Below are 15,182 nucleotides of genomic sequence, written 5' to 3' on the forward strand. Positions count from 1 at the left end.
CTCTCTATTTTCAGTGTCATTTTCCTTCATTATTCATTTAGGCACCCAACTTAACTGTTTTCATTTTGTGTTTCCCTATTCTTTACTTTCACTATCTGTTATTCATGGAACAATAGAGTTTCATTAAAGTTAATGCCAAGTCAGAATTTCTTTACACTACTGTGTGTGTGTGTGTGTGTGTGTGAAGTCTATATATTCTATATAAGTATGCATGTTTAGTATTACATACATTTTGAGCTAAATTTACAATTCACCAACATTATCTAAATACTAATGTTTTACTTCTGATTCATATAAATATTTATAAAGAATCAGAAACATAGTAAATGCCCAAAGTATGTTAGCTACAATCTCATGCTATCTTCTGTATCTAATAGGATTGTAAGGTTTCATTCATGATTAATCAAATAAAAAAAGAAATTCTCAAAGAACTCCACAGAACCTCTAGAGGAAACTTCTAAATCTCTAAATCAGTAATTCTCAACCTGTGGGCTGTGACCCCTTTGGTGGACAAACAACCCTTTTACAGAGATCACCTAAGACTGTCAACACACACACACACACACACACACACACACACACACACACATATATATATATATATATATATATATATATATATATATTATGATTGGGGGTAACTGAACCCAAGTCAAAGCATTAGGAAGGTTAAGAACAACTACTCTAAATTGTTTCTTTGCAGCACATTCTTTTATTTCCTTCTAAGAAAGAACTTTCAATTTTTTATATTTAATTTCAGCAACTATTTACTATCACATTTATGATGTATCTTATAATCTACTTTAAGTTCTGCCCATAACAATATATAATCTTACCAATGGGGGCAAGATCCTTGACCCCCAAATCCTGGCCTCTGCCAAAAAACGAGGTCTCAGCTGGAAAGCTCCAGTTTCCAGTGAGATCCGACTACCCTGCAAAACCTTCTCAAATTCCAGCTCAGCCCTCTTCCTCTTCCACTGGCTATTGGCCAGAAGTGAGTCTGGGCCCAATCAGGGCTGCCTGTCCCCTACAACCTCTTTTCCCCCCTCCCCGGCCTGAACTCCCTGGGTTGGCCCCTGATCCTGCTGCTCCTGTCTCCAGGCCCCATGGAGAGCACCCTTGGAGCTCTGATACACCCCCACCCATCCCCACCACCAGCCTACCCCCCATACCCTGTGCCCTACTCCACCCAGGGTCCTGCCGCTCTGGTTGTGCACTGGGACAGAGGGTGGAGCCAACAGTCCACCCTACTTCGGAGACTTCTCCGAGCAACTCTGAACAAAGGAGACCTGACTATCCACGCGGGACCACCCATAATTTCCAACGGCTTGGTCTCTGACCCCACCTCCAGTCCTCTGCTGGAGTCCTGGGCACATCCCAGAGATCCGCCTATCTCTGAGGGTCCACTCAGAGTTCCTGTGGGCAAGATCCTTGACCCCCAAATCCTGGCCTCTGCCAAAGAACAAGGTCTTAGCTGGAGAGCGCCAGTTTCCAGTGAGATCCAACTACCCTGAAAAACCTTCTCAAGTTCCAGCTCAGCCCTCATCCTCTTCAGCCAGCTATTGGCCAGAGCTATTGGCCAGAGCTATTGGCCAGAGGTCCACTGTGAATACCTGCTGGCATCTTCTTCTGGATCCTCATCCTTGACACCATCCCTGGATCCCTGTCTGCAGAGAAACCTCCTAGAGAGCTTGGACCACACAGAGCTACAGATATTGAATCTCAGACCCACATAAACCCATCGGGGAAGTACCATAGAGAGAGGGGGGAGACACTACCAACACCTACTGGAAGAAGCTATGGGAAGAAGGCAGTACAAGCTAACACCTAACAACAGAAAGACAAACATGACACCAACAGAATCTAGGGAATCTACACCAACTAGAATGGAACACAACAACAAAGCAGAGGAAGCAGAAGGGTACGACTTAAAAATTACCATCATAAAATTGATAGAGGCCCTCAAAGAAGATGTGAGAAAATCCCTTAAAGAAATGGAGGAAAAAACAAACAAAAAAGTGGAAGAAATGAACAAATTCCTTAAGGAAAGTACAGAAAGCCAAGAAAAAACAATTAACCAGGTGAAAGAAACGGTTCAAGACTTGAAAACTGAAATTGAGAAAATAAAGGCAACACAAACGGAAGGAATGCTGGAAATTGAAAAGCTGGGCAAAAAATCGAAAACGATGGACACAAGCATAACCAATAGAATTCAAGACATGGAAGAGAGAATCTCAGGCACAGAAGATAAACTAGAAGAAATAGATTCATCGACCAAAGAAAATCATAAATCCAACAAATCCTTAACACAAAACATCCAGGAAATGTGGGACACCATGAAAAGGCCACACCTAAGAATAATAGGCATAGACGAAGGTGAGGAAGCCCAGCTCAAAGGTGCCGAAAACATATTCAACAAAATCATCGAGGAAAACTTTCCAAATCTGAAGAAGGACATGCCCATGAAAGTAAAAGAAGCATACCAAACACCAAATAGGTTGAACCAAAGAAAAAGGACCCCTCAACATATAATAATCAAAACACCTAGCATACAGAATAAAGAAAGAATATTAAGAGCAGCACAGGAAAAAGGACAGGTAACATATAAAGGCAGACCCATCAAAATTACACCTGACTTCTCCATGGAAACCCTCAAGGCCAGAAGGTCCTGGATAGATGTTCTAAAAGTATTAAGAGAACACGGATGCCAGCCCAGGTTACTATATCCAGCAAAACTCTCAATCAATATAGACGGAGAGAATAAGATATTTAATGACAAAACCAGATTTTCCCAATATGTATCTACAAATCCAGCCCTACAGAAAGTATTAGAAGGAAAACTCCAACCCAAGGAAGGTAACTATGGCCACAAAAATGTAGGCAATAGATAATCCAACTACACCAGAAACCAAGGGTGAAGCAGAACTAATATATTCACAATACCACTGCCAACAACAATCCTAAATCAAACAAGCATCAACAATCAATGGTCCTTACTCACCCTCAACATTAATGGTCTTAACTCACCTATAAACAGACACAGGCAAACAGAATGGATACGAAGACAGAATCCATCCTTCTGCTGCATACAAGAAACACATCTTAGCTTCAAAGATAGACATTACCTCAGGGTAAAGGGTTGGGAAAAGATTTTCCAATCAAATGGAAATAAGAAGCAAGCAGGCGTAGCTATCCTAATATCTAACAAGTTAGACTTCAAACAAAAATTAGTCAAAAGAGATGAAGACAGTCATTTCATATTCATATCAGGAGAAATCCATCAACACAAAGTCTCAGTTCTGAACATCTAAGCCCCTAATACAAAGTCACCCACAGTCATAAAAGAAACACTACTAAAACTCAAAGCTGATATAAACCTAACACACTTATAGTGGGAGACTTCAATACACCACTCTCAACACTAGACAGGACCACAAATCAGAAACTCAACAAAGAAACAAAAGAATTAACAGAAGTTATGTCTCAACTGGGGTTAACAGACATCTATAGAACATTCCATCCAAAGACAAAAGAATATACCTTCTTCTCTGCTCCACATGGAACCTTCTCTAAAATCGACCACATACTAGGTGACATAACAAACCTCAACAGATACAAGAGAATAGGAATAGTCCCCTGTATCTTATCGGACCACCATGCTTTAAAATTGGAATTCAACAACAACACAAATAGCAGAAAACCTGCAAACTCATGAAAACTGAACAATGTGCAATTACAGCACTCCTGGGACAAAGAAGAAATAAAGAAAGAAATTAAAGACTTTCTAATATTCAACGAGAATGAGGATACAACATACCCGAACTTATGGGACACCTTGAAAGCAGTGCTACGAGGGAAGTTCATTGCACTAAGTGCCCATATGAAGAAAACAAAGGATAGTCACATAAAAGAATTAACAGCCCAACTGAAAATCTTAGAACTGAGAGAAGCGAATTCACCCCGCAGGAGCAGACGCCAGGAAATAATCAACTTGAGGGCTGAAATCAACAAAATAGAAACCAGGAAAACAATACATAAAATCAATACAACAAAGAGTTGGTTTTTTGAGAAAATCAACAAGATAGACAAACCTTTATCCAAATTAACGAAAAAGCAGAGACAGAACTTGCAAATTAACAAAATCAGAAACGAAATGGGGAACATCACAACAGACACAGAGGAAATCCAGACAATTTTCAGGTCATACTTTGAAAATCTGTATTCCACAAAAATTGGAAATTCAAAGGAAATGGACAAATTTCTGCATAACTATCACTTACCAAAATTAAATCAAGAACAGACAAACAACTTAAATAGACCTATAACCTGAAATGAAATAGAAGCAGTCATTGAAAGCCTTCCAACCAAAAAAAGTCCAGGGCCAGATGGATTCAGTGCAGAATTCTACCAGACATTCAAGGAAGAACTAATGCCACTACTCATCAAACTGTTCCACAAGATAGAAACAGAAGGTTCATTGCCAAACTCTTTTTATGAGGCCACAATAACTTTGGTACCCAAACCTTACAAAGACACAACTAAGAAAGAAAACTACAGACCAATATCCCTGATGAACATCGATGCAAAAATACTCACTAAAATACTGGCAAACCGAATTCAAGAATACATCAGAGAAATCATCCACCATGACCAAGTAGGCTTCATATCTGGAATGCAGGGATGGTTTAACACACGAAAATCTATCAACGTGATCCACAATATAAACAAACAGAAAAAGAAAAACCATATGATTATCTCCCTAGATGCAGAAAAAGCCTTCGACAATATTCAACACCCTTTCATGATAAAGGTCTTGGAGAGGTCAGGGATAACAGGAAGATACCTAAACATAATAAGGGCAACATACAGCAAACCAACTGCCAACATCAAACTGAATGGAGAGAAACTTAAGCCAATTCCTCTAAATTCAGGAACAAGACAAGGCTGTCCTCTCTCTCCATATCTCTTCAATATCATACTAGAAGTTCTAGCTAATGCTATAAGACAACAAAAGGAGATCAAGGGCATCCAAATTGGAAAGGAAGAAGTCAAACTGTCTCTATTTGCAGATGATATGATAGTTTACATAAGCGACCCAATAAACTCTACCAGGGAACTTCTACAGCTGATAAACACCTTCAGCAATCTAGCAGGATACAAGATAAACTCAAAAAAATCAGTAGCCCTAATTTTTTCAGATGACAAAGAGGCAGCAAAAGAAATTAGAGAAACATCACCCTTTACAATAGCCACAAGCAACATAAAGTATCTTGGTATAACACTTACCAAACAAGTAAAAGACCTATATAATAAGAATTTTGTGACTCTAAGGAAAGAAATTAAAGAAGATACCAGAAAATGGAAAGATCTCCCATGCTCTTGGTTAGGATTAACATAGTAAAAATGGCAATCTTACCAAAAGCAATCTACAGACTCAATGCAATCCCCATTAAAATCTCACCACAATTCTTCACCGACCTTGAAAGGATAATAATCAACTTTGTATGGAAAAACAAAAGACCCAGGATAGCCAAAACAACCCTATACAATAAAAGAACTTCAGGAGGCATCACCATTCCTGACTTTAAGCTCTACTACAGAGATATAGTTCTGAAAACAGCCTGGTATTGGCATAAAAATAGACAGGTAGACCAATGGAATCAAATTGAAAATCCTGATATTAATCCACGCACCTATGAACACCTGATTTTCAACAAAACAGCTAAAATTATACAATGGGGCAAGGACAGCATCTTCAATGAACGGTGCTGGCACAATTGGATGAGGGTGTGTAGAAGACTGCAGATAGAACCATGTCTGTCGCCATGCACAAAACTCAAGTCCAAATGGATCAAAGACCTCAACATCAATCCAGCCACATTGAACCTCTTAGAAGAGAAAGTAGGAGGTGCCCTTGAACAAATTGGTATAGGAGACCACTTCTTGAATATAACTCCAGGGGAACTGACACTGAAAGAAACCATTAATAAATGGGATCTCTTCAAACTTAGAAGCTTCTGTAAGGCAAAGGACACAGTCGACAAGACCAAACAGCAGCCCACAGACTGGGAAAAGACTTTCACCAATCCTATATCCGACAAAGGGCTGATCTCCAAAATATACAAAGAACTCAACAAACTAGTCAACAAAACATCAAATAACCCTATTTAAAAATGGGGTACAGAACTGAAGAAAGAATTCTCAATGGAGGAAATCAAAAAGACTGAAAGACACTTAAGAAAATGCTCCACATCCTTAGCTATCAGGGAAATGCAAATCAAAACAACTTTGAGATACCATCTTACTCCTGCCAGAATGGCTAAAATTAGAAACACCAGTGATGACTTATGATGTGGAGAAAGTGGAACACTCCTCCACTGCTGGTGGGAGTGCAAACTCATACAGCCATTTTGGAGATCAGTATGGCGGTTCCTCAGGAAAATGGGAATTAGTTTACCACAGGACCCAGCAATCCCCCTCTTAGGCATATACCCAAAGAATTCACATCCATGCAACAAAGACATCTGTTCAACTATGTTCATAGCAGCACTATTTGTAATAGCAAGAACCTGGAAGCAACCTAGATGCCCCTCAATTGAAGAATGGATAAAGAAGATGTAGCACATCTACACAATGGAATACTACTCTGCAGAAAAAAATAATGGTATCTTGAAATTCGCAGGCAAGTGGATGGCACTTGAAGAAACCATCCTGAATGAGGTAACCCAGTCACAAAAAGAGGAACACAGTATGTACTCACTCATATATGGATTTTAGACCTAGATCAAATGATCACCAGCCTATAATTCACATTACCAGATGAACTAGGATACAAGGTGTATTCTAAGAGATTCATATAAAGTCATACCACAGAACTGGGAAGGGACAAGTCCCCCAGAGATCAGGTGAAGTGGGGGAGGACAGCGAATGGAGAGAGAAGTAGAAGAAAATGAGGGGGAGGAAAGGAAAACATGTGCGACCAGGAATATTGAGCCTGGTTAGGAATAGAAGACAGGAAAGAGGGAGAGAGAGAGACAGAGACAGAGAGAGAGAACATAAAAGAGGGAGCCAATATTGTTTTGAAGATAAAATTGAACACAAAGAAAGGTCGAGAAAACTATAAGACTGCTCTCAACTAACAAGTTGAGCTTACGTGGAAAGGCTATCATAAATGCCCTTCCCGGAGAGTGAGATCAACAACTAACTTCTCCATGGAGCCCTCAACTAATGCCTGTTGAAAACAGGATCAAACACCCATACATAAACACTGAGTCGAACTAGAACCCAGATGCAGATGGAGAGGACAAGACCATGCTGCAGAAACACATAGAGACAGCTTACCTAAACAAGGAGGAGCTAACGGCCACTAGACTGATAGCTGGGAAGCCAGCATGGGACTGACTCAGGCCCCCCTTATTATGGGTGTCAGCCAGAAGGACTGAGCAGTCAAAGAGACCTCAGACAGTGGAGCCAGGATGTATCCCTGGTTCACAAAAGAACTTTGCGAAAATATTCCCACATGGAGGGATAACTGCCTTATTCTAGAGATAGGAGAGAAGCCCTAGTCCCTACTTCACAGGACCTGTCAGATCTACATGACCCCAACTGGATGGCACTCCCATACATATGGAATTGTGGTGGGGGGATGGGAGGGGAGGGTGGTTAGGGTGCATGTGAGAGGGCAGAGAGGGTAAAAGGGAGGAAGGGAGAGAGGGAGGGTGAGGGAACTGGGATCGACATGTAAAATAATATATTAAACTAAAAAAAAAAAAAAATGCTTTGACTCCAAAATTTAAGTTGAAGGACAAGTTACTGGGGAAAAGGATTTCTATTTTTGTTTCCACAGAAAATGAAAAGATGTGGATTCCTTCCAGACTAATGTGGTTTGATCACGCCAGACCTCCTGAAACAGAGTACAAGCTTATCCTACATTCAAAACAGCTGGACAAAACAGCCCTACAGACTACAGCCAGGATATCTGAATCTTCTTCGAATCCCCCAAGACAGCGCCCCTTACCAGCAGGAAGTAGTTTGGAAAGAAAGACGCCCAAATTCCCAAATATTGTGTATAAATGTTTGTTTTCATTTAATTGAACTGTTATATAAAATTAAATAAAATTAAAAAATAAATGTAATGTATAATTTAGTACAGATTTTAGATAGCTACCTATAATAGTCAAAACTTATAGTTAAGTTAGTTAGGATTTCTAGATATACAGACATGTATTTAAGATGAATAGGCATTCTTCAAACCTTTCAAAGACCTACAGAATATGGCTTTTAAAATGGTTTAGGGTTTTACTTGACAATGAGGCACAATTGCTCCTGGCAACACCACCTGCGTCAGAAAGGAAGATAGACATCGAACAAACACATTATGAAGTTTACTTCTAATATGGCAAGACTAGCCGTTTGGGCAAGATACTGTTTGACTTTATGCTGTATAAACTGGACATGCAGGACCCAGAGAAAAGTGACTGCTGATTCAAGATGGACATTGCTACAGAGTTCCTGCTTCATGGAAGAGTCTGCCAGACAGTCTGCAGGACACAAAGAAAAGTGATTGACAAACTGCCAATACAGGCGGACAGTTTAAAGTTTCCTGCTTTGCTGAAGACTCTGCCAGACACACTATGGCCTATGGACTGAAGATGGAAGATTACAGAACTACAGGTGACTGACAAGGCAAGATGCCTCTGTCATTTGTAGAGTTTATATACTATCCTTCTGTGGTCTTTGAAGGAGTTGAAGACAGTTATGGTTATAGTTTTCCTCAGTTAGGCTTAATGATAATTTACATATAGGACTTCAGACTCACAAAGATAGGGTAGATGATGGAATATTGTCTTTAAATCTTGATAAATGTTAATGGACTAAATAGTGTTAACTGTGATTCTTATTTGATAACTGTTATGTGATATATTTTGCTATGTTAAGGTTAAAACCCTTCTTTTTATTTAGACAGAAAAGAGGAGATGATGGGAGATGCCATTATGTATATATGTTTCTCATACTGGTTAATGAATAAAGCACTGGTGGCCAATAGAAAAGGAAGATAGGAGGGCATAGGAGACAAGGAGGAAAGAAGAAGTAGGAAGGAGAGCCAAGATGGAGAGTCAGAAGAAAGCAGAATGCCGGCAGGCTCCTTGGTAAGAGAAATACATAGATCAGCAGAAATGGGTTAATACTTAAGACAGAGCTAGCCGATAAGAAACTACTACCGGGCCAACAGAATTATATCTTAAAAAAAAAAATAATCTTACCAATGTATTTGATAGTCAACAACAGACGTAGTAAATACCAACAAAAATTAATTATTACCACCAAATTTCCCAGTCTTGTATGTATATATTTATTTTAGGACTGTATAAATGCAACTTGTTATATTTAGTCTCATTTTAATGTATTTTGCCATGATGATCTCATAACAGTTGGCTTTTACATAGTATGAATGCTTCCAAAAATGTAAACTTAGCTCCTATCTGCTTCTGAATACCTTTTTCATCACTTGCTTTCTAAAACAGAATTGTAGGCAACTTACAAGTTGAACTGATCATTGCAATTATGTCACAATTAAGTTTCTTTATTGTTTAATTTTGTATTATTAAATGACATGTATTAATACTACCAAACCTCTTTAGTGACTAAAGCTGACAATGCAGACACCCAGGCTGACTACTATACATTATGAGAGTGGAGTGGATTTTTGTACTTTGTCAGGGTCCATAGAGGTGGCTCTGTTCCATATTGACTTAAGATCAGAGAGTTCAAAACCATCCTTGCTCTTTCATGGTTAAAGACCTAAGACCTAAAGGTCTAAGGTGTGGTTACTAGATGTCTTAATCATCAAGGTCAGATAACAAAAGGTTTGATCTAAGGTGTGGTTACTAAATGTTTAAAGAATTAAGGAAGTAATTAAGTCTTTTCCTTGTATCATGGTAAAGAAGTTTTTTGCCTTTTCCACCATTTTTGCTTAGGGTGCATAAGAAATTTGAGGAATAAACTTAAAGTGGATCCCAGTATTCTCTGGGATGTCTTCCAGACACTGTATTCTGTCCCTATCTGTTTCATTTTTCAATCTACACTCCCCCTCTCTGGTACAGACTGAACAAGTCTGCAATACCCAACAGATGCCCACTCAACATGGGGCACTGACAGGACTTTCTTCAAATGTTCAATGTAATTTAGTGGCTGTGGTTAATTTGTTCTGCTTTTCAAAACTGGTTATTGTATGACCTAGACAAACAACACTATATAGAAAATAGTCAGAGAAGTTCAATTATCTCACATTTTTTATTGTTCTCATGTACACAAAGTTCAGTGATTTCAAAGTTAACAAGACAGGCAAACTGCCATATAAATAAAACTGCTCACAAAACAAAAGATTAACACACAGAGATTATATTGAGCTATATTAAATGCTTAATGCTAAAGATAATCTTGTCAAAACATGGCAACATCTAAGGAAGCCATTACCTGGAGGGGATTGTTTTACTAATATATTCATCCCAATATTGTATTACTATAATGAAATACTGACAACTTCTTACTATGGAATTACATGGAGAAAAACTGATCTATTCCATAATTATAAGGTCAAACATCTGAAGTGAATGTGGTTGTGGAAAAGGATTTAACACATGGTTATAAGGATACATTTCTCACAATTATCTTATTTTAAAGCACCTCTCCTCTATTTGTTCCTTAGTCTATCTACATTAAAGCTAAAACAAAACTTTGAAACTTTGGTTAGTTTTATTTTCTAAAATATCACTTACCAGTGCCTTTATAGTATTTTGTACAGTTGCCATATTCGATATCTTCCTTTTTAATATCAAATTGAGGTAAAGCAATTTTTTCCAACTGAACAGGATCTCCTGACTGCCAGATGAATCTCAAATCATCGGTTGTATAACCAACTATAATAAATACATGAACATGTTAGACTGAAATATATTTTTCAATGCTCTCTTATTATTCTAGTAATCCATACTAAACATAGTAAAGGTTTTAAAGGGCATGGCATAATGTTATAGAATTGTATTTCAAAATTCACAGCTATTGAATCTATGGCCAAGCACAAAAATAACACATCATCATTATGGAGAAGAAATAGGGTTAAATAATCATCAAAATCAGATATTATCCTAGGTCATCATGTATAGAAAATCTCCTGTCTGTGTTAGCATTCATAACCACTATCAATTAAAAGGTAACAAAATAAGATAGAAGTTCTCTGCATATGTCCACTTATAATCATTCACTATGTATCTAACTTTTTTACTTTAAACTTTGCTTTTAACTTTTATTGATTCCTTGTATTCCATGAATTCAAATCCCTCTTTTCTCCCACTTGCCTCACATCCACCCTCTGCCCTTGTAACCTCCCACTAAAACAAAATAAAAATTTAAAGAAAAAGCCCAAACAAAACAAAGCAAAACAAACAAACTAAAATTAAAAATAGAATGATTTTAAATAAATCACTGAGATGTTCCTTGAAGAAATTGCACCATGACAAAAAAAAAAAAAAAAAAAAAAAAAAAAAAGCAGTAAGACTACTCCAAGTGAACATCATTATAGCTTCAGTAAAGTAACCAAGAGTTCATGGCCTGCATTTAGTATGTGGCTACAATTCAGGACTACATCCTAGAATAACCTACCACTGGATCTCAAAGACCATCAGTCTCTAAAATCCTATACAGTGTATCAAAGGAGTACATTGAGAATATGGACTTACTTAAATTTGTATTAAATATTTTCTGATATGTATGCATATGTATGGTACTGAAACACTGCATAGACTTAAAAAAAAATCTCGTTGGTAGGAAGAAAGAAATACAATTAAAAGTTAGGATTCATTTTAGTGCATTAAAAAAACAACAAATAACCACTAAATAAATAACATGTAATCTAACATACACAGTATATTTTACAAAGCTATGATTATTCATAGAAATAGCTTGATCTTTAAGCAATTATGCTGAATATTACTTTTGACATCAGTATTCATTTTTCAAGTATTTTCTAGATACAATTATCATAGGAAATTAATGTTTCATAGAAAATCAGTTTATAACATTTAATATATCTTTTATAAACTGAAAAATACAATCATAGGAACAGCAAACAAACAATTTGTAAAAATTAACTGATCTGTACTTTCATAAGAAATGCAGTTAGTTGGGCTTACATGTATTTCTATTTTCTCATATTTTTACTATGATAGTACTAAATTCAGAGAAATTATTTTGTCAGAAGACCATAATTTTGTATATATATTTTCTGTAATACTAATCCAAATAAACCTAATCTTCAGAATAAGAAACACACCAATGTCAACTCTCTAAAAGGCCAACTACAACAGAAAGATTTCTCTTCTCCAAGATTATCTTAATTGGTATGGTATTCGTATCACCAAAAGCATTATGGTTTCCCCAGTTATATAACACAATAATAGAATATATTGTGTAGATATAAGCATTGTATTTTCCCAAATCATTTATGGCCTCATTTACATACAGCTCTCAAGTTGCATCTTGCAGCGTTGTGTATCCATGGGAAACAGAGTTAAGTCCAAAGGGCATGAAAGAGTAATAGACAACCTGAAGTCAGAAGCAGAGAGATTGGAATCATTGAATATATGTTTCTGTGGTACCCTGATTACACATGAATTAAATACAAAAGTATACCTCATGCTCACAAGGACGTCTCCATCACGAAAAATAAATAATAAGATGTTTTCTTGGGTTACATCATGAAAATTGGCACTTTTTTCATTTGCAAAGAATAAGTCAGGCTTCCACAAGCACTTGTACATTGTGGGATCTACTGTCAGTGCATCTGAACCTCTGAAGTCACTAGGGAGCTTGAGCCTGGGGTCGTTCCATTTCTGTCTCAAGAAAATGTTAACTCTATAGTCCTGGGGGGAGAAAAGTACATTTCATGTTGATATATTTAGTTGCTTAAAAATAAAACAAATGCATGCATGACATGTGTGTGTATATAGCTCTTTTTTTAACAACAAACATGTTTTTACTTTCACTAGCAAACAAATATTTTCCACTTGGCTGGGTGATAGTATTATCTCAACATGAGACCTTCTAAAGGTTCCAACCAAACTCCCTGCTCCCAAAGTATGGTAAAATTAGGAATAGATAAGAAATGGGAGAAAAAAGTTTCTATTTGTCTTTTGTTAAATAGAGAAGCAAACAATAAATTGGTGAATGTATGTGAGTACATGTATATACACAATAACTCTACATATACCATTGGGCCTTGATACAAGTAATTGGTTCCAGTACTTCATATGTGTGTCAAAATCTGTATATGAAATGGCTTAGAATTTGCATAGACACTATACAATCCTATATACATTTAAACCATTAGTTCTAACAGTTAACTCCATGTAAATGTCACATGAATAGTTGTTATAAAGTATAGTTTATGGAGTAGTAAAAAGAAACAAAAGGCTGTATATGTCCAGATCTGAACATGTCCAGTGTAATGTGCATTTATGGTCAAAAATCCATTTGCACAGGAATGAACATATATACAGAACTCAGATTCAAATGTCTGATATGTGTTCTGGTGATGGTTCAAGGAAATCTATTCATAACTACTCATACATGTGAGTTATAATAGAGACTAGGGAATACAGTGAAATGAGATTTGGATTGTGTGAAACATATCAAAATGGATACAAAATTCATAATGTCATACTTCATTTATGCAAATATTAAAATATTTTAGTCAGTTATTAGTTCATGTTCAGAAACTGTAATTCCACAAAATTGTAAGAACAAAATTTTGTTGGCATTTGGTACTAAAATACATGAAGAAACCATGTTTGATTGCCTAAAGTATTTTATATTTGCCAATGAGTAGGGATCTCTGATCAGACATGGCGGTATGTACTTGGGAGGCAGAGGCAAGATGACATTTACATAATGAGTTCCAGGTTCACCAGTGCTATTTCAAAGATGAGAGAGAGAAAGAGGTGGGGGAGATAAAGTTCTGACACAAACTGGATCATCAGTGCACACTAAAATTCATTATTAGTGACTTTTACTTCATCCACTATACTCAGAATGTGTAAGAAAGTATTCAAGGCATAAATTACATTGGGTTTCAAGACCTTCTTCACAGTCTATAATCTAAAGTTCATATTTTATCCCTCCAAGGCCTTTTGGACAATAAATTGAATAGTAAACATAAATTCTAGATCCAACTAAATAAATATAAAGAAGTGGCAGATCACTTTTACTAAAGAGTAAAGACAATACTTCTCTATGAGGCATAAATATATATATTTTAAAGCATAGGCTGTAAGCATAGACTCCAGAAAAAAAAAGAAAGAAAATTTCCTCTTCTAATCAGTTTGTTTTTGTGTTCAGCTTCTGTTTACTATTTGAAGAAGGGCAAGACATCCACTAACTGCACTTACCTAGCTGAAGCTCAGAAATCTCTATCACCAACTTGCACTGGATGTTTGTAAAAACTGCAACACATTAGGTATGTCAACTTCACATAAGTGGCCACTGTGTATTCTACAAACATACTATAATGTCCCACTGTTCATGTCAATATGAATGTCAATTAAAAATATAAAGTGATTTTAAAATTCAACATATGAATTAAGTCTCAAAAATCACATGCTGTTTGTCTAGAAGTTCCATGTCAAGCCAGCTAAGATTATATCAACATGTCTGCATGTGTCTGAACACCTGACCTTACTGGGGCTGCACTGAAAAGAGAAGACTCTTTTAACCAAATGAACTTGGACCCAAATGGAGTAAAAGAGCCCTGTCATTCAGAATACAAAGACTGGCAGTACAATGTGCAACATTACTACATTAGCACACAGGCTCACATGCACATGTGAGCACATACATACACTTGCTTAGGCTCTCTCTCTCTCACACACACACATACACACACACACATGCACACCCTGCACCTACACAAATTTATAATTCTAATGAAGATAAACGATTATTTATCAAAACAACTATGACAATTCCAAGCTTCCAAGAGACACAATGATGCTCCTGACAAACCTCTGTGTCTGCTCCACACAACCATTTATGACTCCCGCTTCAGGACTAATATACATCATGCTAAGTCAATTTCTTATAAAGTTTTGATCATTGTATTTTACCTAAGCCCAGGAGGGGATTCAACT

General features: G+C 37.0%; 1 protein-coding gene across 1 annotated transcript in view; it reads right to left on the reverse strand.

Annotated features, from left to right (window-relative positions):
- The window catches only part of Glrb (glycine receptor beta), an 85,373-nt gene that overhangs the window by 13,547 nt on the left and 56,644 nt on the right, over window positions 1–15,182 (reverse strand). Inside the window, exons 5-7 of the mRNA XM_051199203.1 lie at window positions 12,691–12,920; window positions 12,521–12,603; window positions 10,779–10,919 (exon numbers count right to left, since the gene is read on the reverse strand). Of these exons, the coding sequence (XP_051055160.1) occupies window positions 10,779–10,919; window positions 12,521–12,603; window positions 12,691–12,920 (454 nt within the window). The remainder of the gene's footprint in view (window positions 1–10,778; window positions 10,920–12,520; window positions 12,604–12,690; window positions 12,921–15,182) is intronic.

Source organism: Phodopus roborovskii, unplaced genomic scaffold (assembly GCF_943737965.1).
Source record: "Phodopus roborovskii unplaced genomic scaffold, PHOROB, whole genome shotgun sequence".
Classification (NCBI taxonomy): Eukaryota; Metazoa; Chordata; class Mammalia; order Rodentia; family Cricetidae; genus Phodopus; species Phodopus roborovskii.